The sequence below is a fragment of the Saccostrea cucullata genome, unplaced genomic scaffold, assembly GCF_032062105.1.
Source record: "Saccostrea cucullata isolate Sc308-1 unplaced genomic scaffold, CSIRO_AGI_Scuc_v1 ctg33, whole genome shotgun sequence".
Taxonomy (NCBI): Eukaryota; Metazoa; Mollusca; class Bivalvia; order Ostreida; family Ostreidae; genus Saccostrea; species Saccostrea cuccullata.
Genome location: NW_026936019.1, coordinates 289,941 through 317,721, shown reverse-complemented (window position 1 = coordinate 317,721; position 27,781 = coordinate 289,941). Strand labels below are relative to the sequence as shown.

The 27,781-nt window shown below is 34.9% G+C and overlaps 2 protein-coding genes across 2 annotated transcripts; both read left to right on the top strand.

The window, feature by feature from the left end:
• Positions 1 to 399: 399 nt before the first annotated feature.
• LOC134244598 (WD repeat-containing protein on Y chromosome-like) lies at positions 400 to 4,809 on the top strand. Its single transcript, XM_062726852.1, is given in 4 exon segments — positions 400 to 3,416; positions 3,626 to 4,091; positions 4,244 to 4,576; positions 4,579 to 4,809. Coding segments are annotated over 4 exon segments (3,801 nt in total). The 5' UTR covers positions 400 to 483; the 3' UTR covers positions 4,648 to 4,809.
• A 2,627-nt stretch (positions 4,810 to 7,436) lies between these two features.
• LOC134244602 (ADP-ribosylation factor-binding protein GGA1-like) lies at positions 7,437 to 24,500 on the top strand. The gene is made up of 17 exons (XM_062726856.1): positions 7,437 to 7,516; positions 12,691 to 12,851; positions 12,978 to 13,076; positions 13,310 to 13,468; positions 14,545 to 14,610; positions 14,694 to 14,774; positions 14,893 to 15,030; positions 15,126 to 15,210; positions 15,572 to 15,667; positions 16,133 to 16,243; positions 17,886 to 17,971; positions 19,158 to 19,365; positions 20,252 to 20,393; positions 20,573 to 20,772; positions 21,069 to 21,232; positions 22,822 to 22,932; positions 23,075 to 24,500. The coding sequence occupies exons 1-17, from the start codon at positions 7,480 to 7,482 to the stop codon at positions 23,165 to 23,167; spliced, it is 2,037 nt and encodes a 678-aa protein (XP_062582840.1). The 5' UTR covers positions 7,437 to 7,479; the 3' UTR covers positions 23,168 to 24,500.
• Positions 24,501 to 27,781: the final 3,281 nt, after the last annotated feature.

The following is a 27,781-nucleotide window of genomic DNA, read 5'->3' as shown; positions in this document are numbered from 1 at the left end:
ACATCATGTTAATTTTGTGTAATTATGGCCCCTTATGTCCTTGTTAATTATAGTTTGTTTCAAGACTTGCATTAAAAGTATGTGGTGATGGATCGCCGTTTCTATTTAATTTTCGTGACTGTTTCTTTCATTATTCTTCATTAGGATAAAAAATTGCACCCAACATTGGTATTTACAAAATGTTTAAATGGTACAATGCATTAAAAAAAATGAAATTTTGATATAGGCCCTGGTAAGATTTCTGATCCTCTCCATATAGGACTAATATTTCTAAAATTCATCCAAAAATATAACTATAGATTAGTAAAGTTACATTATCTTCTGTACTGACTTTGTAGATCTAATGTCACGTTACATTTGACGTTAGAAAACGCCATAATATCCGTTTGTGACGTCATCGACGTTATGTTGTCAACACGGCAATTTCAATATGAAAAATTACTACATGACTTATTATAATGACGATATATGTAGGATAAAATAATGGAAACAGCTACGCATCGGCCTTCTCTCAGAGAGAATGGTTCCAAATATCAATTGGGTCCTGACTCAAATGATGACTACAGAAATACGTCTTCATTTGGAGACAGATCGCAGATCACCAGCAACACAAGAGCGGTTTCCAGATGTCGAAGTGAAAAGGCTCAGCAGGAGTTTAATCCAGAAAAAGAGGCTGCCGACGAAAGGTATGCCATGCTACAGGCAATATTCCAAGTTGCAGAGGAAGATGGAAGAGGTGGTCTCGATATAGATGAATTCAAAATAGCACTGAAAAAGACGGTGGGTTATATGATGACAAATAATCAGATCGAATTGCTTTTCATGAAAGTTGATGCAAACTGTGACGGTCGTGTAGATTGGGAAGAGTATGTTACGTACTATCTATTAGAATATCAAGAGAGAACTCTTATGATTGAGAGATTGCGCGACAGACCATTTCCCCCAGAAACGAAGGACATCAACACTCGACATAGGGAGACCATAGTTAGAGTGGCAATTTATCCAACTGTTCACAAAAAAGCAAGCACTAACCAATGTTCGCTCGATTATTATACGGCTCGGTATGTATCGCTAAGCAGGGAAGGAATAGTCACCTTTTGGACTCCAAAGATGAAGCAAATCAAGAGTTACATGACTCACCCTCATGTTGATAGAAGCACACAACCTTGGCTTACTGACTTTGTGTGTGCATATAACGTCAGTATGTTAGCTGCAACGTCTACGGATAGGGATATTTCGGTTTTTGATATACAGGCCAATCTCTTTAAAAAACGATACTACATAACAGGGATAGATAGCTGTATCACGTGTATGGACTACTGGGCGGATATAAAAGACCTGAATAAATCAGTGATGGTCTGGGGAGACACCTCGGGCTCAGTTTATGTCCTAGTCTTTGAGTGTGCATTGAAAGGGGGTCTGTTTGGAGCTGTTGGTGGGAAACAGACCGCCTATAAGAAAATCTCTTTACCAGAAGTATTGCGGGGATTTCATCTCGGAGTCAAGGGATTCAAAATTGGAAAAATTCACGACAACTGGGTATCTAATATAAAGTATATCCCAGAACTAGACCTGTTTGCTTCCTGCTGTCAGTCAAATGACACTTCCATGTACATTGGAGACTATAACCACAAGAAGAAACTCAGCACCTACTTCAAAGTCAATAAAGGATTACTGACCTTTGACTATTGTGCTGAAAATAACATCATTGCAACTGGCGGAATGGACTATCTGATAAGGATCTGGAATCCATACGTCAACAGTAAACCAGTTGTTGTATTGAAAGGACACTGCAAGCCAGTGACACACATCGTCATCAATTCTTCAAGAGGGCAGATAGTGAGCATCGACAAAGGAAGGAACGTGCGTGTGTTTGATATGAAAGACCAGACCTGTGTTCAGCAGCTCAGCGGACGTGTGATAAAAGTGGGTCCATTTCCCATCTCGTCAATGTGCTTCAATCCAGTGACACAAAAGTTAGTACTAGCTACAAACACTCTAGCAATGTTAGAGAGAAGTTTGGAAGACGAGAAAAGTGTTGAAATCACGTCTCACGAGAAGGCAGTTCAAGGAGCGATGTACAACAAAACGTTCAAGTTTGTGGTAAGTTGCTGTCGTGAGTCTGTAGTTAGTGTATGGGATTTGAATACTGGAGAGAAAGTTATTCAATTCGTAAATGCCCACAAGCGAGTTGAAAGGGGCGTCGAAATACCCATAGAAATAACGGCTATGACGTTTGACGGACCTGGCAGACGACTAATCACTGGAGCAAGAGACGGAAGCGTGAAAATATGGAATTTCAACAATGGTAACTGTCTTCAACAGTTTACAACCCCTGAAGCATTAGAGATCACGGGACTAGTCAGTACTAGACAGAGAATTTATGTGACAGGTTGGTGTCAACTGGTTCATATTTATATAGATGGGGCGAGTGAGGACTATCGCAAAAACTGGAAGAATCGCCACAAAGACGACATCCTTTGTATTGCTTCTATGGAACCAAATCTGGTGGCAACAGGGTCGTATGATGGAGATGTGATAATATGGGCGAAAGACACTGGTCAGGTTTACTGCACCCTTAATGTCAATAAGGGAATTCTTCCTATTATGGAAAATATGAACAAAAAAGAACAAAAACAAGAGATCAAAGAACCTGTCAACGAGGAAATCCATTCACCGCAATCGGAAGCCATGCAGCCATTGGACGTAGCCGATTGGAAGTCTGCTGTAACAACCAAGACAATTAGAACTGGTTTAGGACTATTGTCTAAAGTAAGAGGTGGTATCATAAGAACTGAGTCTACATCGGGACGCCCTGAGTCCAGGTTTTCCAGATCTCCCGAGTCTCCCGTGGAACATCCTTTGCTGTCGTCTTATGAAACTGTCAAGAAGTCAGAGAACACAAAACGCGAAGAGTATGATGACATTTGTAAGAAATACGAGGCAGCTATTGAAAAAATTATATTTTTGGAATCCAGAGACGCCAACAATAAAGATACGGCCGTGCTGGTAACGAGTGGAGCAGAAGGTTGGATCAGGTTTTGGTCTGTGCATCACGAAGGAGGTTTGTTGGGCCAGTTTAATGCAGGGCATCATATTGGAGAAAGTGTGCACGCACTTGCTACAGATGAAAAGAACAACTTCCTTTTCACAGGAGACACTTTGGGCTACATCAAAACATGGGACATCTCCGAATTCTGCGTTTCTAACAGACACACTAGTAAAGAGCGCCTTGCTCGGTGGCAATGGCTGTTGAACACCTTTACATATCTTAGATTCGAATGGCGAGGAAAGGATATGCCCAAGTACTTTATCTCCAAAGGAATGAAGCCACATAACATTGGGACACGTCCACCACCTATGATTACAGAGCCCAAGAAAACCTTAAAATGGCCATTGCTAGTCAACTCCTACAGGTAGGTATTGACTGTGACAGAGGTTAAACAAAAGAATGTATACAGTATACCAGTTTAGAAAATCGAAATGCCAACTGTCACCATGCAGTGTTTGAAATTAGGTTGCACAAAAGCAGCACAAAGATAACAACCGAATTTACTGTCAACAATTTCCGAAATTCAGTTTTCAACTAGAATTTTTTTTATTTTTATTAAATTTGTATTTACAGGGCACATACCAAAGCGATCAACAGTGTAGAATATGTAGACGATAGATCAGTCATCGTGACGGCGAGCTCAGACTGTTCAGTGAGGGTCTGGACCTTGAGTGGTGTGTACATTGGAACATTTGGTGAAATTTGGAGTCCGCTTGATAAAAGACCCAAGAAACAATCCACGGAAGGCTTTCGTATCCCTAAAGACATCCGGCGAGTCGCTTCTGCCAGAACGTTTCGTGTCCTCAATAACGGAACCTTTCCCCGTTGGAATCTTGCAATTCAGAGAATCAGAGAGGAAGGCCTGGAAAAGCTACTTTCACAATACGAACCAATCATCCCACGAGAGGAGGAACCAAAGGAAGATTCCAAAACTGAAGTCAGGCTGCAGACTAGTAATATTTTGGGAAAGTCGTACAAGCGCAAAATTAGACACAAGTTACCAAAACCTCATCCCAAATTAATTGAAACACCTTCATCAGTAGGTTAATTTTTCAATCTTTTTTTCAAAAAAGATGGTGGAATAATAGTTATTGTTGGAGTTCAGTAAAAATCATTACAATGTCAATGCCTTTGCTTACTAGTTATAAATGATAATCTCGTAATGAAGCCGTTTTGTTTAAAATATTACAGGTTGCAGTGTACCATGCCTTGTCCTTTGTGAACCTTACCGACATAGACAACATGTTTTCTGCAGACACACTGAGAGAAATGAAAGAGAGGCGATTTGGATCGAACGTACGCGACAGATTAAGGGGGTTTAACCGGAAGAAAGAACAGGGACCGGCAATTCTGGAAGTGTTCAATAAGGTTACCAAGAAACCCACACTTCCGGTACAGCCATACAAGAAGAAGCCAAGCAAGATAAAGAAAGTCCATGGCATGCTGCAGGAGAAGGTGGCGAGCAATTTACCGCCAATACTCACGGAGTCAGAGACAAAGCAGGTTCATGGGACTCCAAGCACGTCTCCATTAAAGATAGTAAAACTCAAAGAAAAGCAAATAACTCTTTATCTAGCGCTAGCAACTCTTCTTAAAACTGAGTACATTCTTTGATGATCAGGAAAAAAGAATCAGAACTGAAAGTTTGCAGTTCCATAAGAAAATAACGGTGCTTAAATAGGAGCATCATTTGTTCACAAAGGGTACATTTTATAGAGTGTGTGAATAACAATTACGACATTAAAATTTAAAACTTATCTTATATGAGTTTAAATTGAAATCGGAATTTAATGAAACAAAGTTAATTCTCGATTGGCATGTTGATAAATCCACATTACTGGAAAAATAAATTAGATCCACAATATCGGTTTTAAATATCGTCTATTTTTTTCATCTGAAAGCTGAGTCGAAACACAAGTGCCCCCCCCCTTTAAAAAAAATTCCCGGTACGTTCTTCTGAAAGGTTAAGAAGCAATAATCAATAGAAAACAAAAAAAATCAATTTATGTAAGATCAGGTTTCGACAAGTCTAACATTGACCTATGTTACTCTTGCATTCAAGCTCACTATTCTACTACAATTAATTTATTCTGCATTAAGAAAAAAACAATGAAATTCAAAGAATGTTGCCCCTAGCTGCTTTTGGTGTCTTGATGGTTAGGATGCCATTATTTATTACGTATTGTGTCAAATATGTTCGTCATATCATGTCATTCAAAATTAATCACCATTGTCATTTTTTTTTAATTAGGTCAGACATGAAGGGAAAGGGTTAAAAAATCATAGCATGCTCAGAAAGATCTTGTCACAGGTAACGCACATTTGTAATATAAAGGTCTCGTCTCTTCTCAATCAAAAGAACTTTAGGTCAAACTTCTAGGTCACAAGGTAAAAAATCATATAGCCTATTTAGAAAGGTTTTTTCACAGTCAAGTACATGTTTAATTAAAAGGCCGTATATCTCCTCTTTTCAAAACTTGTGACCAATTTTAAGAAATTTTTAAATCATGAAAAGTAGTTCAAACCTGAAGGTGAAGGTCGCGGGGTCCTATGTCACAATATATTTCGAAGGGCCTTGTCACAGGTAATATACTTGTATAACATGAAAGCCCCATCTCTTCTCACTCAAAACTTAAGACCAAGGTTAATGTTTTTTGTGACAGACTAACAGACGAATGAAACTCGATGTCTCCTCTCTTGAAATCGCGAAAGCGGGGACAAAACGGATTGGCTTTGAGGATAAACAAGCAAAATCAAAGAATTGTGGTCCCCCGCTTTCGGTGTATTTGTGGGTGAGATGTATTATTTTTGGCATATTGTGTCAAATATGAACGCCCTTAGTCCTATCATATGTCATTCATTAGTTAGAACCAAAGTTGATTTTTTAAATTAAGTCAATCATGAAGTTCAAGGGGCCAAAAATCATAACATGCTTGGAAATACTAGTATCTTGTCACAATTCAAATATGAAAGCCGTATCTCCTATCAACCAAAAGTTATAGGAAAAAATAACATTAATTTTTGAGAAGTCTGTCAAACTTTAGGGTCACGAGGTATTACAAATCATAGTGTATAGTATTTAGAAAGGTCTTAAATTGTCACAGCAATACACATATATGATATGAAAGCCTTATCTCTGATGCTACCAAAGTTAAAGTTTTTGTGACAGACGGACAGATTGACAGTCTGAAAAACGGACAGAAGAATGAGATTTAATGCCTCTCTTTCGCGAAAGCAGGGGACAAACACAAAAAGTTTGGCCAACGTTTAAAAAAAAAATAACATGAACTTTAAAATTGATCATACCTTTTGAAAGAGAAAAGATAGGACTTTCATATTACACATGCATATTACCTAACTGTGACAAGACCTTTCTAAATATACTATGTTGTTTGTATCCATGACCTTGACATGAAGGTTGATCTATTTTTAGAAAATTCATTTTATCCAACTTGCTACATATAAAAGCATCTTACACACTAAGACACCGAAACGGGGGACCACAATTCTTTGAAATTGCATATAGCATGTATAAACTGTATATATAAAACCAATTGCAATTTTGACACTATTTGTTCTCAGTTTAGGATATTATGGTCAGAATCTACTATATTTATACACAAGAAACTGCCTCGGAAGCCCTGGAGGATGCAAAAAGCTTTCTCTAACACTTTCCCCGCCTCTCCCTGGCGAGCTCACGTGTCTCGTTAAACCTTAAACGTTCAACGCGGCATAAAGAAAGAGGGCGTATAAGGCCCCCGCTCAGAGACAGATGTTTCTCAATTTTCAAAATTTACAGAAAAGTTATTTTTCTAAAATCCTGTTCTCAATAATGTCATCTTCAAAAAGTTTTATTATTTTATTTTACTGAACGACTTATCATTTGATAATCTTTATTTCAAAGTATAAATGGGTCAAGTCTCCATTCTTCGTGAACGCTTAAATGATGGAAACGTATATGTAAAACCTATTTCATTTGTCCAAAAATGGAATCTGAACCCACTCTATATGAAAATCGAAAATTTCTGGAAAAAATATACGCTTCAACAAACCTGTTCATTTGAATCATACTGACGGACCAAACCCTGCGCTATGGAGAGAGTTCGAATCATATGTGAATCTTTTTCTATTTTGTTTTCACATATCTTAAAATCATGAGCATGATGAGTGAAAAATAAATTATTAATAAAATATTAAAACAATGAAATACAGAATTAAATGTGTAAAGGATGATATAAACCATATAACTTTGAAAAATATAACTTTTAGAATTGAGAAATGTCTTTTTTCAGAGAGGGGGATTGTCCTCGCCTAGCTCCATTCTTTGTCCCGTTTAGTTTGATTTTCTGAGAAAAAAAAAAAGGGAACGGACTATACAAGCAGACGACACCGGAAGTTGATTTGCTATCACGTGATTGAAAGTGAAAATGGCTGAAGAAGAGGAGAGTCTGGAAATAATTTTAAGTAATTGTCATATTTCACTTTTGTTTGTGTTTTCTTATAAACACATTTTGCAGAAATTCATTTTTAGCTGCTGTAGTTGTTTTCCTTACAAAACCGAACTACTGTGTGTTATCGTAGATACGTGTCATTTTATTCCAAATCTTGAGAATCTCTGAACTCGATGCTGGACGTGGAAGTACACAATATTACCTATGTAAATTCTTAATTGTCATCTCAATGGCCCACAATTTTAGATTTTTTGTTCACTCAGTCTAAAATTAATACCTGTCGGATTTGTAAGGTGTGTAAAGTGTGCTAGTTAGTAATAACGTTGATTGTTTATCTGATACTGTGATATGTTCAAAGTATAGATGATAGATCGAAATGAATACACTCGATTTCTGGTTGTATATAAGATTTTTACAATGATCAGATGTAGTATGACGTAGAGTTATATTCTGCAATGATGAGTTAGCCTAGTCTCGCCATATTTACCCAACATGTTCAAATAAAAAAAAAACATACAGGTAAATATCAGTATCTCGAACATGGGATATCTCGAATACCCCGCTTATGTCGAAGTCGATCGCCGGTCCCGGCCGTTATCTCTATATATATGATTTGAAAAACACCTGATATCTCGAACACGGTAATCTCGAATACCCCGCTTATGTCGAAGTATATTCAAAGTCCCAAGCCCTTTTTTACCTGGCTTATCTCGAAGTGCAGTGAATTTTTCGGTCTACTGAACACACCTGGCGTCGTGAATTCACACACTCTCGCCAGTGGCTATTAATGAACACCTTCAAACTTGGGGAATCTTATTAATTAATCCCAAGCTCATGTTGATGTCGGGTATCTGTGACGGGTGTTGCTAAAACACGGAACGGAAAACGGAACGGAAAGCGGAACGGAACGGAAAATTTTTGTCAAACACATAACATAGATTCGATATAAATCAGATAAAAGAGCAATATTCTTGTTGTAAAAATCATTTCTGATAAAAATTTATTGTAAACTATATATCCATGAGTCATACACAACTTCCGTGGAAAAAATGGTACTGAAAGAAATTCCCCCCCCCCCCCCCCACACACACACACACACGAAGCCTGTGGGGATCCGGGTTAGAATAGGTCCTCAGTACCCCTTTGCTTGTCGTAAAAGGCGACTAAATGGGGGCGGTCCTTCGGATGAGACCGTATAAACCGAGGCCCCGTGTCACCGCAGGTGACACCGCTCAAAGGTCGTAAGTGCCTAGCATAGGCCTAAATTTGCAGCCCTTCACCGGCAATGGTGACGTCTCCATTTCAGTGAAATATTCTGGAGAGGGACGTTAAACAGTATACAATCAATCACACACACACGAAAAAGGATTTTCGTGTTTGGGCAAAGGACATATCCCCTTTTTTTGGTTTGTCAAATTTGTTGTATGTTGGAAAATTTCTACTGACCCCCCCCCCCTTCTTTCAATTTGTTTCCAATGTCAATGTCTGTAAAGACAAAAATAACTATTTATGATATTCAGATTATGCACGCGCAGTGTCGAATTCGCGAATCATGAAAGGGGGAGTGGCAGTTTCGGGTCTATGTAGGGGCCCACAGTCACATTAAAAATTGATTTATTAAACCTTATGTATATTTTTGACACAAAAAGGGGGACATACCTATTACAACTTCTCAGACCTTTCCGATGAGTTGGAAAACAAACTCATTTTTTACGGGGTCATTCATATACACCCCCCCCCAAACATATACACATATGTACCGCAAACAAAATTTAACTTCATTGAATGACATGACAGTTTTCCAACTTTGTCTTTCCAGAATTTAAATATATAGAAAATGTCTCTATTTTTAATAAAATTTTAACAACCAGTGTGTACAAGAGATGTTTCTTCGAGCTTGCCGTAAAGGTTTGCCCTAAACGTATTATCTTAATAATTTTTTTTTTTTTTTTTTACATTTTATTTCTCTTTCATGGTTCATTTAGATAATAAATATTTGATCCCCCAGTCATAACCTTTTTACCACGGAAATGTTCGTTTAAGTTGACATCCTCACACTTTTTGTGAATGTAAATAATGTAGTAAGTTAGTGAAAAAAATAGTACTGAAAGATGTTGGTATTGGATCTTAACCCCTCCCCTCCCGAATCAAACAGTTGTTTCTTTTTGTGTTTTTGCTTGTCAAATACTTGTCAAGTTCGTTTATACCCCCTTTTCAAATTCGATTCTAGGTGACTGCTATATGTTAGCGATTTTCGTAAAAAAAGAGACTGAGCATTATAAATTCAACTTGTATTTAATAGTGGGGGATTGAATATGTACAAAATATATCGTTTATGATAAATTTTGTGTATTTTGAGTGATTTAATCCAAAATAATATATTCCGTTTTCCGTTCCGTTCCGCTTTCCGTTCCGTTTTCCGTTCCGCGTTTTAGCAACACCCATCTGTGACAGGTTAGTTGGTTTGACAGCTTAATTGGGTGTTTGGTGTAGTCTACGACCGATAAAACAAACCACTTCATAGCAACTCAGAAATTAAATGACCGATATTGCATTTAATAATATGCTCTGTATAATTAAATTCCTAAATTCATAAAACAAATATATTTCACAATAAACTTAAACAGTTAAGATGCAGTGCATAATGCACAGTGATTGATTACATTCATGTTTATCTGCGTATAAATAGATAACCTTGACCGCCATTTGCATTGTTAGTTTCGTAAACTATGTGTTCCTTAGTAGTACTTCGTAATGTAATACATGTAAGCCATTAATATCAAGTACACAGTTTGAATACTGATTATATTTTTAAAAACATTTTGCACTAAATTTCATCAAATTATGTTTTTAAAAAATTCGTCTTTTTCTTTTCTTACGGAGAAGCTTCATCAACTATAACGCTAATGATACATCCCGTTTGACCACGTAAGCATGGCCTGGAAAATGTAAATTCGCTGAATATGCAATAAGGCATGTATATTAAATTGTTTTACAATTATACACGACAAAGAAAACAACAGCATTGTTTTTCTTAATATTTATTGCGAATATGCCTGAGACTTTACCATAAAGACTGCATGTTTTGTAATACAGGATAGTGTTACGCATGAAGATATACGAAAAAACAGGGTATCGTTGATTCGACTTTGGAAGATAACTTCGGATATCTCGAACCCCCGGATATCTCGAAGTCGTGTCCAGGTCCCCTCAACTTCAAGATACTGATATTTCACTGTATTTATACCAAACATGTTCAAGAAAAAACCAAACAGAGATATCTACTAAGACTAGCACCTGTTTATTCTTGCTCTTAAAATAGAGTTAGAGGGATGTTGATATCAGCTGTATACAAGTGAGGTAACCGTACAAAGTGATGTACTGGGAGTTTAAACAATGTTGAAAAGGGCATTAAGAGGATGGCTTTGATGAATATGAAATTCTTACAGGGTGAATTAACCATGCATCGGACACGTTCTTTGCTTCGGACAACTTGAGACAATAAATTCTCTTTCAACTTAAGAGTCCCCTGTATTTATTTGTTTCTGTCTAGAAGCTGAAGATTTAAATTTTTTAATGATACCGATTGTTTTTATCATGTGATAAAAATACCCCGAGAATGGCCTTGAAGTTACGTCATATTTTACATCATCAAAGGGGAATAACCAGAAATTTATGATTTTGCGATTTTTAGAGTTATCGTTCTTAAAATTCGACTTCAGCGGAACTAGTCAGACTTTGGTAAATAAAGTCAGAGATTGGTAATTTTACATAAATTTTAAAGAAATTTCACTTCAATGTTCGTATAATTCTTTATAGAGCTGGTTTTCACTAGTATGTTCATTTCTCCGTACATTGGACACAAATTAACCATGAATCGAACACTTTCCGATGCAATGGTAAGTACTACCATTTTCATACAGAACCCAGCTGATAGCTGTTTTTTGCGGAGAAGGAAAATAAAAACTCTATATTTTCAGTCAAAATACAAGTTATCAATGTATGACGTCCGGAATTTGACTCAATTTATTTCTACAAAGCAGAGTATGATAAACCATGAAAAAAGGGTGCGAATTACCACATTATAAGCATTTTAAAGCAGTTCTAAGGCAGACTTGTATCGTTCTACATTTGTGCAACGATATCGTCAATTGAATTTAAGTTGAGGGTTATTTCTTAGATAAAAGATAAAAATATATCCATATCAAGCATTTTAAAGCCCTTTGACAAAGGTATGATATTTTTCTGGTTAAAATACTGTCTGTCCGATGCATGGTAAACAATGTTCGATCCATGGTGAATTTTGGGTTATCACTAAAAACTCGATTTTTAGCTCTACTGGTCAGAGACCAGAAGAGCTTATGAGATAGTAAGGTGTCGTCGTCCGTCCGTCTGTCTAGCTGTCTGTCCGTCTGTCTGTAAACAATTTTTCAAAACGCTACTCCTCCTACAGTTTTGGTCTGATTTTAATATAACATGGCACACAAGTAGAATACACTAAGATACATAAAATAGTGCATCAGTTTTTGATTTCGATGAACGGTGTTGCCATGGTTACTAAAAATAGAATTTTCTGTGAAATTCCTTTAAAATGCTACTCATCCTACAGTTTTGATCTGATTTCAATATAAGTTGGCACACAAGTAGACTACACCAAGATACATAAAACAGTGCATCGGTTTTTGATTTCGATAAACGGTGTTGCCATGGTTACTAAAAATAGAATTTTCTGTGAAAGTCTTTTAAAATGCTACTCCTCCTACAGTTTTGGTCTGATTTCAGTATTACTTGGCACACAAGTAGACTACACTAAGATACATAAAATAGTGCATCGGATTTTGATTTCGATGAACAGTGTTGCCATGTTAATAAAAATAGAAATGTCTGTGAAATTCCTTTAAAACGCTACTCCTTCTAGAGTTTTGGTCTGATGGCAATGTCTTCTTTTCTCATCCTTTGTTATAAGTACAAACCAGTAGAGCTACAGTCTCGACAGAGACTTCTGGTTGAGGATATTTTCTCAATAAAGGGCATATAATTGTGTCCCAAATTGATATTTTAATCACAAACTAAATGTTAAACTCCATTTTGATAATTTTCTGTCGGTAGCGATATCGCTAGAACTTGCTGAAAAACAAGGGTATCCGATGCATGGTGAATTCACCCTATGAATATTTTTATGTATAGATACTGCAACTAATCCAGCTAATAGGGATGAGGACTGGGAGACCATTACAAAATTCTGTGAACAAGTTAACAAAGATTTAGAAGGGCCACAGACTGCTGTCCGACTCCTGGCCCACAAAATACAGTCACCACAGGAGAGAGAGGCAGTATATGCTTTAGCGGTATTAATTGTTTTATACACTTTATTTGCATACTTTCCAAAACTGATTTTGCTGATTGTTGAAATTTTGCTTTATATGTCATAATTTGAAAAAAATGTCTATACAAAAATGAAATATAAATTGTAGACTTTAGAGGCATGTGTGAAAAATTGTGGCCGACGCTTTCATGTTGAAGTTGGAAAGTTCAGGTTTCTGAATGAAATGATTAAAGTTGTTTCACCTAAGGTATGTAGAAACTTTTCAGTTACACTCAAAATATACATGTGTTATTTTGATCTGTGAACAAATTCAACAAAAGTTCTTGATAATATGTTGACAATATCTTAGATAAACCAGTTGTTTATATAGTTTTCAAGACTCTATGTAATGTGGTTTGTTTACTAGGAAGGTCATGGATATGTTTGAATTAGATTTCATTATATATACTTTGTGTTAAGTATCTTTATTATTTCCATTAGTATCTAGGGAACAAAACTAGTGAAAAAGTGAAGAAAAAATGTATAGAACTTATCTACAGCTGGAGTAAAGGACTACCACATGAAAACAAAATCTTAGAAGCCTACCAAATGTTGAAACAGCAGGGCATTGTAAAAGTAGATCCAGACTACATTGATAAGGTAGGGTTTTATAAAGAATTTGTCAACACAGTTCTGTGCATTAAATGAAAATAAATGCATGTGTGTGCCTGCTAATAAATTAAGAAATCTTGATTCAAAATTGTAGAAAGCTTCATCTGTGTGTGATTTACTAATTTATATCAAGTTCTTCCAAATATTGTTTGTAGAATGACCTAGCTATCTAATATTCCATTTGGCTGTTCTGTGTTCATCATTCTGAAGACTGCATAGATATTCTTAGCTGTCAATTTTGAAGATAAATACATAATTATTATTAAATCCAGAATTGATGGGGTTGCAATGACTACTGTTAAAGTGATATAGCCTCCTACAAAATGCACAATGGCAACTTGTTTCAGTTACGGTTTACAAACTGATTGGCAGAAGAATATTGCATGTGATGTGTATTGTATACAGAATTGTTTTACTTCATTGATACTAAATGCCACTTTTTGTGTAAGTGTTGATATAATGAAGTGAGTCTATTTGATTTTAGGATTCAGGGAAAGTGAGTAATAAAATATATCAAGTAGAACGAGTACTAATACATGTATCAGTAGTTATCAATTTACACATATATAATAAAGTTCATATCTTTCATTTATATTTAATGAAATGGGGAATCTAACCTTACACTGTATATATATGCTTAGAAATTATACATATGTAATTGTAATTACAAAAAATGAAGTTGTAAATTAATTTTAATATCTGGAAAAGAACTTTTATATTACAATTTTAGAAGGATGAACAATATGAATAGTAAAAAGACGCTACAATATTGATATAATTTGAATCCAGCTTTCATGAAAAAATACTGTAATTTTAAATCATTTCTTTGGTCCTATCTCTGTTGCTCCCTTAAATCTTGTGATTGTGTAATGTGCTGGCTAGGATACATGTTTGGATGACCAACCACTTTCTTATTTTCAGGGAGATATTGCCATAAAGTACAAACTAGAAAATTTATTATTGGAATGTTTAGTTGTACATTATAAAACAATATACTTGTACAAGTATTATGTAAAAGTTTGTTAAACTAACGTGTGTTTAAGTGTTTATTTATTTTGTGACAGAAAATAGATGTATTTCCACCTCCCAAGCCTAGAACAGCTTCTTTTGAAGATGAAGAAAAATCCAAGGTGAGACTTGTGTAATTTAATGTCCATGAAGTCTTGTAGTTAATTTCTATCAGTTCCTCAGTGAAATACTTTTATGTCTGTAGCTACTGGCAAAGTTGTTGAAAAGTAAAAATCCTCAAGACCTACAGGCTGCTAATAGGTTGATCAAGAACATGGTCAAACAGGTTTGTACTTAATTTAATTTCAAGATTTTTAAATCAGATATTCAGTAAATTATAATGGTGTGTTTTGCAGTCCTTAAATTTGCCAAGATTCAATTAAAATATTAATTTTGTATCAAAGGATGCTGACAAGATGGAAAGGGTTTCTCGGAGGATAAATGAGCTGGAGCAGATTAACAACAACAGCAAATTGTTGATGGAGATGTTGGAACACTATTCACCAGAGACCTCTTCTGAGGCAGATTTAGATATGATGAAGGTTGTAGCATTAAACTAAAGTTTGCCTTATTATACATTACATGTGTTAATATTTAAATTAGTTGACAGGCGTAAGAGAATTTGATTTCTTTTCAGGAGTTGTATGATAGTTTGGAGAGACTGAGACCAAATTTGTTTCGTCTTGCCAGCGATGCAGATGATAAAGAAAATGATGCAATAAGTAGGTCTTTAAATGTTCATGCTCTTCTAAATTTTGGAGCAAATAGTTAAGTTTTATCTTTAAAGATTAAATTGCCCAGTCAGATTTCATCTGTCTTGAGTATGGTAACTGTTCACTGTACATCGTAGAAAAGACACAAAATGTCATACAAATCAGAGTTGTCTTTTTTTTTTGTCAGATTAAGGTTTAAATATACATAAAAAGTATTAAAGAAGATTTTTTAAAGGTTGGGTTACTGTATTAGACATTTGTATCAAAAGTGGATGTTTTGTTAGACATGAGACAAAAGACATAATACAACATGTAGAATTTGTGTAGGTATTCGGTGGCAGTTTGATTACCTTTTTGGCTATATCTTCAGATGATATACTGAAGAGTAATGACGAGGTGACACAGGTGATGGCTCAGTATAAGAGGAAGGTGGCAGAGAAATCCAATCACAATGGCCACGCCTCTGGTGAGTTGGAAAAACGCAATACCTATACACTCATAAGTAGAAACTGTATAATTCAACCTTGGCTTATCTAAACACAAAATTACCTGATTTAGAATTACTCACTTTTGAAAAGTGCTTTTTAGCTGATGTGTATTGAAATTATGAGGATATTCATTATGAAAAGTTGCAGAACTTGTTTTGTAGACACTTTGCAAGTTTATAATCAATGCATTATTAATTCTCTAATATTAACAAATCCAACTGTTCTTTGACTTCACTCAACAATTAAAAAAAAGAAATACATGTACATGTAAAGGAAGAAAAATTATTTTCAACTTTTCCCTTTAAAACTAGCTCAGACAATTGAATTTTTATATGCTAAATATTTTCATGTATGATCTTATTGTGTACTTGGTGCAGGTAATCCAATAGAACATACATTGCTTATATGTACCACTATGTTAAAGATTTGCTGCTATCCCCTAGGTCCTGCTTCCTCCCTACTTGACCTGGCAGACCAATCTGCTCCCTCCCACCCCACTTCACAGACCAAAGACCCCAGCACAGAAATCCTTGACGAGGAGCTCCTAGCCCTAGGTACAAACACTATACTAGATATCAAGTCAACTTAGTAGCTGTAGTTTTCTGTTCAAATGAAGCAATTATCTTTACAGGCATGTACATGGCTTGGGCATATAGTGTTGGTCATGTCCATTCTTCTGTCTGTCCATCAGTCCTACTTAACATTTTCGAAGAAACTGTACAAGAAATTTTCAAGCACTCCCTAAACAGATAAATTTCTTATGAGAATATTTCAACAATACTTACCCTAGAAATTAGGTATTTAATTAATGTAAAATCTTCCCAAATCAAAAATTTATTAAAAAATTATTTGCACTGGAAAATATCTTGAAACTCCTTATAAAAATGATAAAAACCATTTTTTTTAAAAATAAATGTCAGGAAAGTTACTCACAAAATAAAATTTCAGTCTAAGTCTTTGTAAGTTCTTATGATAAATACATGTAGGTTCTTTCACCATTTGTTTCTATTCACCCAGACTGATGAAAGGAATCTCTTTCTTGTTTCAGAGCAAAAGCATACATAACATTAGGGCAGCATTCATATCATATATCTTTAGTTGAACATACTGTATAGCCGGTTTCTTTAGTGGGTGTAAAATTTGGCGTTTTGCTCACTCAAAGGTATGCCAATAATTTTGGCGCAAATATTTTTGGAAGACACAGAGTTGGTGACATTGCAGAAGAGAGGAATTTCGTCTTTTATATAAGTTTCAATAGGTATAAATGTTTGAATACTAATTAACACAAAAGTTTGAGTAAATACAATACCATGTGAAAGTTACATTGCTTACTGAAAAGACTAATTGAAGTCTTTGATTTTTCATGTATTTGGTAGTGATAATGAAAGGTGCAAATTTGGCAATTAAAATTTAAGGGGCTTCCTACAAAACTGCTAAAATTAGCCAAAGTTAGGACCCCGCAAAAAATACCCGCTATACAGTATTAAAAACTAAAAACACTCATTGTAAATGCTGGTATTGTGAATTTATGCTTACTTGCTATCAATGAACTAATATTTTCAGCTCACCTGAGCCAAAGGTTCAAGTGAGGTTTTCTGATTACATACTGTTTGAGGCCTGTCTGCAAATATTTACATTTGCAAATGTTTTCCTTTATATAACACCACTGAAAGCAATGCGTATCTATAACTGTATAAATACAGGTACGGGGTCAAGAGGTCATAGATTTGCCTATGGATAATCGTTCGACGTAATCTCTCAGTGACGTCATATAGGATCGACGCGTGTTCAGTGGATAACATACATGCCGTTGGGTTTGAAAAATAATGCATTTCACACGTTAGAAGTCACAATCAGGCAAATTTAAAGTATGAATAAGTCACAAATGTAAATATAAGTAATAAGGTATCATTTTAAAACATCTATCGGGCAATAAATACGGGTTGGTACGAGATTAAATTCATCATAAAGCCCTTCAGGCTTTATGGAATTTAATCTCGTGACCAACCTGTATTTATATCCCGATAGATGTTTAAAAATGATACCTTATTTCTTAAGTAAACTTTTCACATTTTCAAGTTCTCATTTAATTGACTGAGAAGAGGAAAGAGATAACCTCTGCCATGTTTTACTGTAGATACTGTGTTAATCCCTCTGCAAGTAAGGATTTTATTACAGGATACATCTCTTCTTCAGGTTTAGGTGACAGTAGCACAAAATCAGAATCTCTGCTCGGTGACCTGGATGACATTTTTGCAGCTTCCTCTTCTAGTACCGTATCTGTAAGTGAATAGCATGTGGATGTTCCTCAGTATCAGATTGTTTGAAATTCAAAATTTGTGTATATGAGTTATTCCCCTAGGTTGCACATTACAGTGAAAGTAGTTAGTTCTATTGTTTTTTTTTTGTTTATTCATTTTTAGCTCTACTGGTCAGAGACCAGAAGAGCTTATGCAATAGTAAGGTGTCCGTCGTCCGTCCGTCTGTCTAGCTGTCTGTAAACAATTTTTCAAAATGCTACTCCTCCTACAGTTTTAATCTGATTTCAATATAATTTGGCACACAAGTAGACTACACTAAGATACATAAAATAGTGCATCAGTTTTTGATTTCGTTAAATGGTGTTGCCATGGTTACTAAAAATAGAATTTTCTGTGAAATTTCTTTAAAATGCTACTCCTCCTACAGTTTTAATCTGATTTCAATATAACTTGGCACACAAGTAGACTACACTAAGGTACATAAAATAGTGCATCGGTTTTTTATTTTGGTGAACGGTGTTGCCATGGTTACTAAAAATAGAATTTTGTGTGAATATCCTTTAAAACGCTACTCCTCCTACAGTTTTGGTCTGATTTCAATATTACTTGGCACACAAGTAGACTACACTAAGGTACATAAAATAATGCATCGGGTTTTGATTTTGATGAACAGCGTTGCCATGGTTACTAAAAAAAGAAATGCCTTAGAATTTTGTTTAAAACGCTACTCCTTCTACGCTTTTGGTCTGATAACAATGGCTTCTTTTCTCATCCTTTGTTATAAGTACAAACCAGTAGAGCTACAGTCTTGACAGAGACTTCTGGTTTAAATGTTTGACAGATAAATATTTGAGAGAATTTATATATTAATATGAAAATTATGTAGATCAAAGTGAAATGAATGTAAATTCTTTAGAAAAGAGTTTTCTGCACCTTGAAGATTAGTATGACAATTTGAAAATGTTTAAATACTAAGGATGTTGAATGATCTTTAATATGGTAAATGAGAGGAAATAACTCTCGCTAAAGAAAACTACCTATTGTACAGGTTAGCATCCAAAATAGGAAAAAATCCTAAGGGATTGGGGGATCATTAGAAATTTGCACTTCATGCATTATAAATTTAATGAAAAGACTAACACTAAAACAGAATATATGTATTTGGCTTCTGTATTTGGAATTTTTGCATTTGAATTTATCATTTTAGACCCATGGAAAAAGTTTAACAACAGCACCAGCAATGAACAATGCATTCTCAGTGAGTGGAGGACAGCCAGCATTCCAGGCATTCAATCAGCCAATGGGAGCACATGTTCCAACTTATTCTATGCCACAGCCAATGACAGGCAATTTCTCACAATTTCCATCTCAGACATCACAACCAACTACTTCATTACTAATGAGTTCAGATTCTGGTAAGCTAAAAAGTTACTTTTAGAGTGTCAGGAAAGCATGTTTTTACCTGCTATATTGAGATAATATGTTTCCTCTCGTTCAACATTTTACATATCAATGTTTTTATACCAGACATGTGAACTTGACAAAACTACAGTAGATTCCTAAATAATCGTGTGGAATTAATTATCATGTAATTTCGCGAGAAGCACCACAAGCAAAATAAAATTACTCGCCTTTAATTTTATGGCACTTAAATCTATGTAAAAAGTCTCCACCAACTGTCCATTCGTGAATTATTATTCTCGCGATTTGCTGTTGAAGAGCCCATTTGCTATAATAAGTACTCACGAAAAATAAGGAATCTACAGTATTCTCAAAATATCATGATTTGTATCAGGTTAACTTGTACATATACATGTAATTAGTTAAAAAAGGAGCAATACATTTATAACAGTAAGTTACGCAGGAAACTCAATGTGGAATCATTGGTGATAAGTGTTATAGATATGAGTCTTATTTGACTTCAGAACAAGGTGATTTAGACAAAACTAGTCACTGGTCATCACTTTGTTACAGGAAATCATTGAAAGCTTGTACTTGATATTAACACAAAGGTTATTTAACCAGAGTATGGACCTGACTCAAGATCATTTGAATAAAGACTTTAAGCATTTTACCTTTTATATTTCAAGGATATAATAATACATGTAAATATTTGTGTGTCGTTTTCTGAAGCATATCACAGCACTTTCAAAAGTTTAACAAATCATTTCATGCAGTCAATTTAGTTGCTGAATTTTTAAAAATATTTTTAAAAAAGACATGAAGAAAATGATAATGGTGAGGAACTGTATTGTCTTGAAGAACAAATTCATGTACATGTAATGTCATCCTTTTTTGCAGATACATCTGTGTTCAGTCAAAAACCTAAAGCTCCTCCCACAGAACAGCAGACCCTGGCAATGAAGGAGCTAGACATGCTGGGACAAAATCTACTACAGCAAAATCTACCCAAGAATTTACCTATCAAACCACAAAACACAGGGTAACAGTTTACAGTGTGAATGTAATGTAAAAACATATCTGTTTGACACACCTACATTTTCTTATACAAATGAATATTTATAAAATTTCAGACTGCTGTTATTCAGATGAGGTGAATGAAAAAAGGTAGTTACATGTACTACTGATAATATATATAATGTTTATCATTTCTATTTTCAGTCAAAAAGTACCTATGAATCAGATGATGTCTAAGACAGCCTCTCCCCAGCCCTCCCCGGGGACAAACTTGCTGGATAATCCTGCCCCCGCTCAGCTGCCCGTTTCTCAGCCATCCCCTGTGTCCTCAACGCCAGTCAAACAGGGTACACAAGTCCTAGCCCTCACGGATGTTAATGTTCCACTGGAATCCATACAACCAGGTAAGTATTGAAGTGTCACATGATCTCTAATATTGGGGGTGCCCTGGATACATACAAAACAAGTGCCTGTGTTCTCACCCCCACCAGAATATCTTGTTAAATTTGAGACTTTGCCTAACTTAAAGATGATATTCGTTGAGTTGATTGAGCTGTGTAATCTTTGATTAAATGTGTTTGTTTTAAATTGCAAAATTTACAGAAGTTTCTGAATTTCAAAATGAAAAAAAATTTAACCATGAAGAATAACCATGTCAAACAAGTGGATTTACATGGAAATTTATAAAATCTTTTTGCAGAAAGCACAGCTCCAGTGAACGCATATGATAAGAATGGACTTAAAATTGTGATACATTTAGCCAAGAATAAACCCCGGGAGGATGTCACAGTCATGGTTGTATCTACAATTAGTACAAACACGAATCCTGTCAAAAATTTTGTCTTTCAAGCCGCTGTTCCAAAGGTATGTAGACCAAGTAGAGGAATGATAATGTAGAACAAAGTCTAAATATTATGTTTATCTTATACAATAAAACTCGTTTAGTACGAACATAGATATAGTGAATTCATGGATATAGCAAAGTTTTTCTGGGCACCTGGCAAAATTCTTAACAAATCTTTGTAAAATTTTACGGTTATAACCATACATGTTAACTCTACCGATTTAGGCGGGAGTCTACCGCTTTTTCACTCCATCTCCCGCCTACCGATTTAATTCAGAAATCTACCGCTTTGCTACAAAAGTTGCGTCTAAAGTATTTTTGGTTCGCTTGGGTATCCATTTTTGAAGCCACTCTCATAAAATCTCGTTAGATATCGCGTGATTTGACTCAGAAGCATACAAACGCTTTTTTGTATCAATGTGTACATAGATTTCAAGCACGAATTTGACAACGACAACAGCACAAGATTACCAGTGATTACATTGGTTACGATAAATTTAGTCAACATCACTGCCATGAAAAAGGAGATACAGCTTTTAATAATTAGATGAAAACGTTTGGCATCGTCTATAAAAGCACAGAAGATCACAATTTTATCAATAAAGTCAATAGAAATCACTCGATTGACCAAGCCATGTGGCACATCTCTACTTTCGTTTTCGATCATCGTGGGAAATCTGATTTATATAACGAAAGATAGGAACTTGTTTTAGATATAGTTTAAACCATGCCATCATTTGTTTTGTTTTACAACTGAATGAACATTCAGAATTATTGCTTCTAGGCTATATTGGCAAAGATCACTCTTCAAAAGGCTAAGTTAAACACCAATCCAAGCAAAATGATGAGCATGAAAAATATTTGAATTTGTACAATTTTTGTCAAACTTAAGGTATTTCTGTCGTCTTCTTTGCAGTTGATATTTTTATTTATTGTAGGTTTCATTTAAGGCTTTGTAGGTTTCATTTAAGGCTACATACATGTATATATTACTTGAAATATGTCGGTAATCCAAGCGTAAAACAACGCACGCGCAATGCTACCGCTTTTGAGGTCTGAATCTCCCTATTTTTCATCACAATCGGTTAACATGTATGGTTATAACGAACTCTGATATAACGAATTTACGGATATAGCGAACTGATTTTGAGTCCCGTTGAGGTTAAATATAATGAAATTTACATCCTTTATAATGAACTCTTAAAGATTATAATAAAAATAATAAATTATACTGACTCTGTTTCTGTTTAGCATTTGTATTTAAAATCCAATTCATAATATAACCTTAGTTATTGAAGATATGTTTTTTAATATTTGCTTTCCTAACATAATTGGTAGTAATACTTGAAGGAAAACATGCATATTGCGAATTCGCTATAATGGTTATACGAATTTGTTATACAGATATAACGAATTACAGATATAGCGAATTAAATTCACAGGTCCCCAGGACTTCGCTATAACCAAGTTTTACTGTATTCCTTTAATAAGATTTGCTTACCTTATTTACCAAAAATTATGCAACAAAGATTTGTTCCTGGTTCTTAATTTTGTATATAATAACAAGATGCAGCATAAGTGATATAAACAGGAAGCTTTTGCTTGTCAGGTGATGAAAGTAAAATTACAGCCCCCTTCAGCCACTGATCTACCTGCATACAATCCTATTCTCCCACCCGCTGCCATTACTCAAGTTATGTTGCTGGCCAACCCACAAAAGGTAAACATAGTTAGCATGTTATCCCTTACTACAGCCCAAATGTATATCTAATTATTACCATTAAATATTAAAACTATAATCTACACCTTTAATACCAGTATCTTGATAATTTTGGCACTCATAGTTGACCTTGTCATTTCAGGAAAAAGTGCGGTTAAAATTCAAGATATCTTACAATGTAAATGGAGAGAATCTATCGGATGTGGGAGAAGTGGACAGTTTTACGGTGTTATAATACTAGAACAAATATATTTTTCAAATTGTGATGGGGAAAGTGCAAGTATGAATGTTATGCATGTGAATAGTGAATGTTACTCTAATTCTTTAAGAACAAAAGGTGCTTGTTAGTGTTTTATGATTGCTTGGTGCCTAATTCTATTAGTTTGCAACTGCACAATTGTTGAAAAATGTTTTCTCTATCATTTTAGAACAGAATAAAACTGTACACCTGATATTTAATTGGACAGTATGCTGTACAAGTATTTGTTGTATCTTTTCTTAAAAATAAATACCTGTGGTATTGGATAATAATTTAGAGGGTGTTTTTATTGGATGAAATTACTGAAACTTGCACATTGTACATAAAACTACTTCTATTAGACCTGATAGGTAATATTATATTTAGGTACATTGAGATTGAAGCACTTTAAAGCTTCCTAAAATGAACTTGGTTTACCCCTAAAAACCTTACCTGAAATGTGAAGATCTAGCATTTCAGTCTACAATCCATATCGAGTATTTTTACAAAGTATTATTTCATACAAAAATTATCAACATTCCATCATAGAAAATTGTTGAATAGGATTGATATGTGTCATATCCTTGTTAATCACAAAAAAATCACGATTATAATTTAGAGATAAAACTTCTGAAGTAGATTGAACGTTTCATTTACAGTGTACTGAATATCAGTGTGGTGCTAGTGTGCGTTAAATTCATAGGGCAATTAAATATGTTGTTTGGTAGAATACCCTGTAAAAATTTTATAGATGAAAATGGGGAACAAAATTTGGACATTAATTACTGATAGGGGGCATTGTCATCTTTTTTCCTGTAATATTAATGTTTTGAATATTTTTCTCCAAGTTACAACAGTATACATGTATAAAGAAGTTCTGGTGTTTGTTTTTAATTAGAGCTTGTTCATTTATGTTTCCACATACAGCAAGAAAATCTCTTTAGTCTGCATTTTATTTTAATCTGCATTCATTGCGATTCCTACAAGAGATTTTAAAAATGAACCACTTTATATAATTTCATTCCGAAGTCAACTGCCACATAAGCCTCAGATACTGATGTTGATTAAAGTTTTCTGTGTATATACTTGTAGTACAGTATACCAGCTAATAATTTTTATGCAACCTTCACATATTTTTTGAAACTTAAAAATTAAAACATACTCCAGGTATTCATGTTACTGAAAATTGTATTACATGAATAAGAAAATATGTGTATACTCATTATGTAAGAATCAGTGGGCTTAAATTATGAGGTGTAATAATATTACAAATGTGCATCTTATAATATGTCCATGTATACTTTTTATGTGAACGTGAATAAATTTCTAATTTATACCACTTGTGTGTTCTAAAATTATTTCAAGATCCTTATGACAAAGAAGCAAGCATTTATAAATCACAGACATATAAAGTGTGTTGAGTATGAGAGCTTATGGTGAGGGTAGAATTTTCTCAAGTGCATGTCAAACTCCAAAGATCAAGGTTAAAGCTGTTGGTACCCAAAGGAAGGTCTATATTGTCACATGGAATGCACTTGTGAAATATGAAAGACCTTGTTCTAGATGATCAAAAGTTATGGCCAAGGTTAAAGTTTTTAAAAAGTGGGTCAAACACTTAGGTCAAGGTCAAAATATTTATACCCTAGGAAAGGTCTTGTCACAATGAGTACACATGTGAAATATAACAGCCCTAGCAGTAATTGTTTAAAAGTTATGATCAAGGTTAAAGAGTAACTTTTGTAAAAGAGGGTCAAACTCCAAGGTTATAAGATCAAATTTGGTGGTCTTGTCTCAGGGAATACACCTATGAAATATGACAGCCATAGCCCAACCCACTCAGAAGTTATGAGTAAGGTTAAAGTGTGGACAGACAGATGGCAAAAACTACATACCCCGAAATCTTTGATTATCTGGGCATAACAAGAGGCCCATGGGCCACATCGCTCACCTGAGAATCTTTGACCATTCTGTTGTTTACCAGATTTCCCCCTTGTAATACATAATGATATTGTGACCCCATCCTACCCCAATGATCATAATTTAAACAATTTGAAATCTACACTACCCCAGGATGCTTCCACATAAGTTTCAGATTTTCTGGCCTAGTGGTTCTTGAGAAGAGGATTTTCAAAGATTTTTCCTATATATTTCTATGTAAAACTTTGATTCCCCATTGTGGCCCCGCCCAACCCCCAGGGGTCATTGTTTACACCCCAGGGTGCTTCCACAGAAGTTTCAGCTTTATTGGCCCAGTGGTTCTTGATAAGATTTTTTAATGACCCCACCCTATTTTTGTCTTTTCTTGATTATCTCCCCTTGTGACGGGACTTGGCCCTTCATTTTAACAATTTAATTTCCCCTTCATCCAAGGATGCTTTGAACCAAGTTTGTTCAAAATTGGCCCAGTGGTTCTTGATGAAAAAATATATGGACGGACGGATAAATGTGATCAAAAAGCTCACTCCTTTGGCTCAGAAACTTTTAAACCCCAAACTTTACATTCAGTTGCAAGTATGATGTACTTCATAAGCAGGTTTCTTATATTGGCGGCTTTTGCAAGGACAATGATGTGTAAGTTCATGAATAAGAATGTATTTATGAACAATTGTAATTATATGAAGCATAAAGTTTTGTTATATTCTATATTTTGTCATGACTGCATTTTAGATTCGTGTCTTACAAAATCCATTACTTCTAATTAAGCACTGAATTCATATTTTTGGATGTCTTCGGTCCTATAACACACCTGGCCGTGCCAACAAAAAGAATTCCGCGTGTCAGCATGTTTCCTCACAGAGTGAAACAAAGAAAAATAAGTGGCAAGATTCTAATTGTTTTGGCCTATAAAAAAGACAGAACAAAAAAAAAATGTTCAATTACATTTTAATATAAAAATAAAATAAAAGTAAATTAATGTACATTCATAAAAAAAATTGCACTGTTCCCGTATAATTGTTCTAATAGTTTGTCTATGTCTTCTGGCTTGGACCTTAAACAGTAATATGTAGACAATTCCTTTATAACAAGAGGCCCATGGGCCTTATAGGTCACCTGAGCATTATGCAACAACTTTCCAGTGATTGAATTTGATTCATGTTTTAAGCCAGATGCTATGGCATTTTTTTTGAAAGAGGCACCATTGATCATCATAACAATACACTTAGCAGTTGCTTAGTTTGTTTACTTGATACCCATAAGGGTTTGGAACACAAAATGCATTTCAACTAATCAGTAATATTCAGCAATAATCAGTAGTGCCCCTACCATACATGAACCCCTGACCCTTAGGCCTTGATATTTGATTAATATTAAGGAGCAGATTTCAAACCATTCATTCATTTTCAGTATATAAGTTATGATGGTACCCCTGACCCTGGGGCCTTGAAATTCACAATTGTGTGGGCCCTTGTCCATCATAACTATATTGGTAGTTCAACTGCTTAATACCCTGGAGTAGAGAAGAAAATTTTCAAAGATTTAATGTATTTTCACTATATAATCAATAGAGCCCCGCCCTAACACCGGAACCCCTGACCCTGGGGCTATAAAATTCACAATTATGGAAGAGGCATTCTTGCTCATCATAACTATATACTTAGTTAGTTTATTTATTTCCTAGGAGCAGAGGAGAAGATTTTCAAAGAATTCATGTATTTTCACTTAGTCCATATAATCAATACAGTCCCACCCTAACACCAGAACCCCTGATCCTGGGGCAATAAAATTCATTATTTTGGTAGAAGCACTCTTGCTCATCATAACTATGCACTTAGTAAGTTTATTTATTTCCTATGAGCAGAGGAGAAGATTTTCAAAGAATTTATGTATTTTCACTATATAATCTATAGAGCCCCGCCCTTATGTCCCTGGGGCCATAAAATTCACAATTTTGTAATTTATGCTCATCATAACTATGCACTTAAATTTAATACCCAGGAGCAGAAAAGATGATTTTCAAAGAATTATATTTTCACTATATAATTTGTCATGACTGCCCCTGACCCTGGGGCCATAAAATTCACAATTTTGGTAGAGGCACTCTTGCTCATCAAACTATCCAGTAAGTTAATTTAATACCTAGGAGCAGAGAAGAAGATTTTCAGAGAATTCATATTTTCACTTTATAATCAATAGAACCCCGCCCTAACACACACCTGGGGCCATAAAATTCACAATTTTGGCACTCTGCTCATCATAACAAAATTTATTTAATACCCAGGAGCAGAGAAGAAGATTTTCAAAGAAATAATGTATTTTCACTATATAATTAATAGAGCCCCGAAACAAACCCCTGAATAAAATTCACAATTTAGGTAGAGGCACTCTTGCTCATCATAACTATGTACTTTGTTGGTTTATTTAATACCCAAGCAGAGAAGAAGATTTTCAAAGAAATAATGCATTTTCACTACATTTTAATATAAAAATGAATTTCAAATTTTGGTAAAAGTATTACAATCATGCAAACAGTTTGATTGCTTGATGTCCAGGAGTAAAGAAAAATTTTTAAAGATTGCATTAATTTTAGTGGTTTTGGCCCCACCCCTCAGGCCCCAGGGGGGCAGGGATCATGAAATTCACAATTTTTGTTCCCCTTCACCCATAGATGCT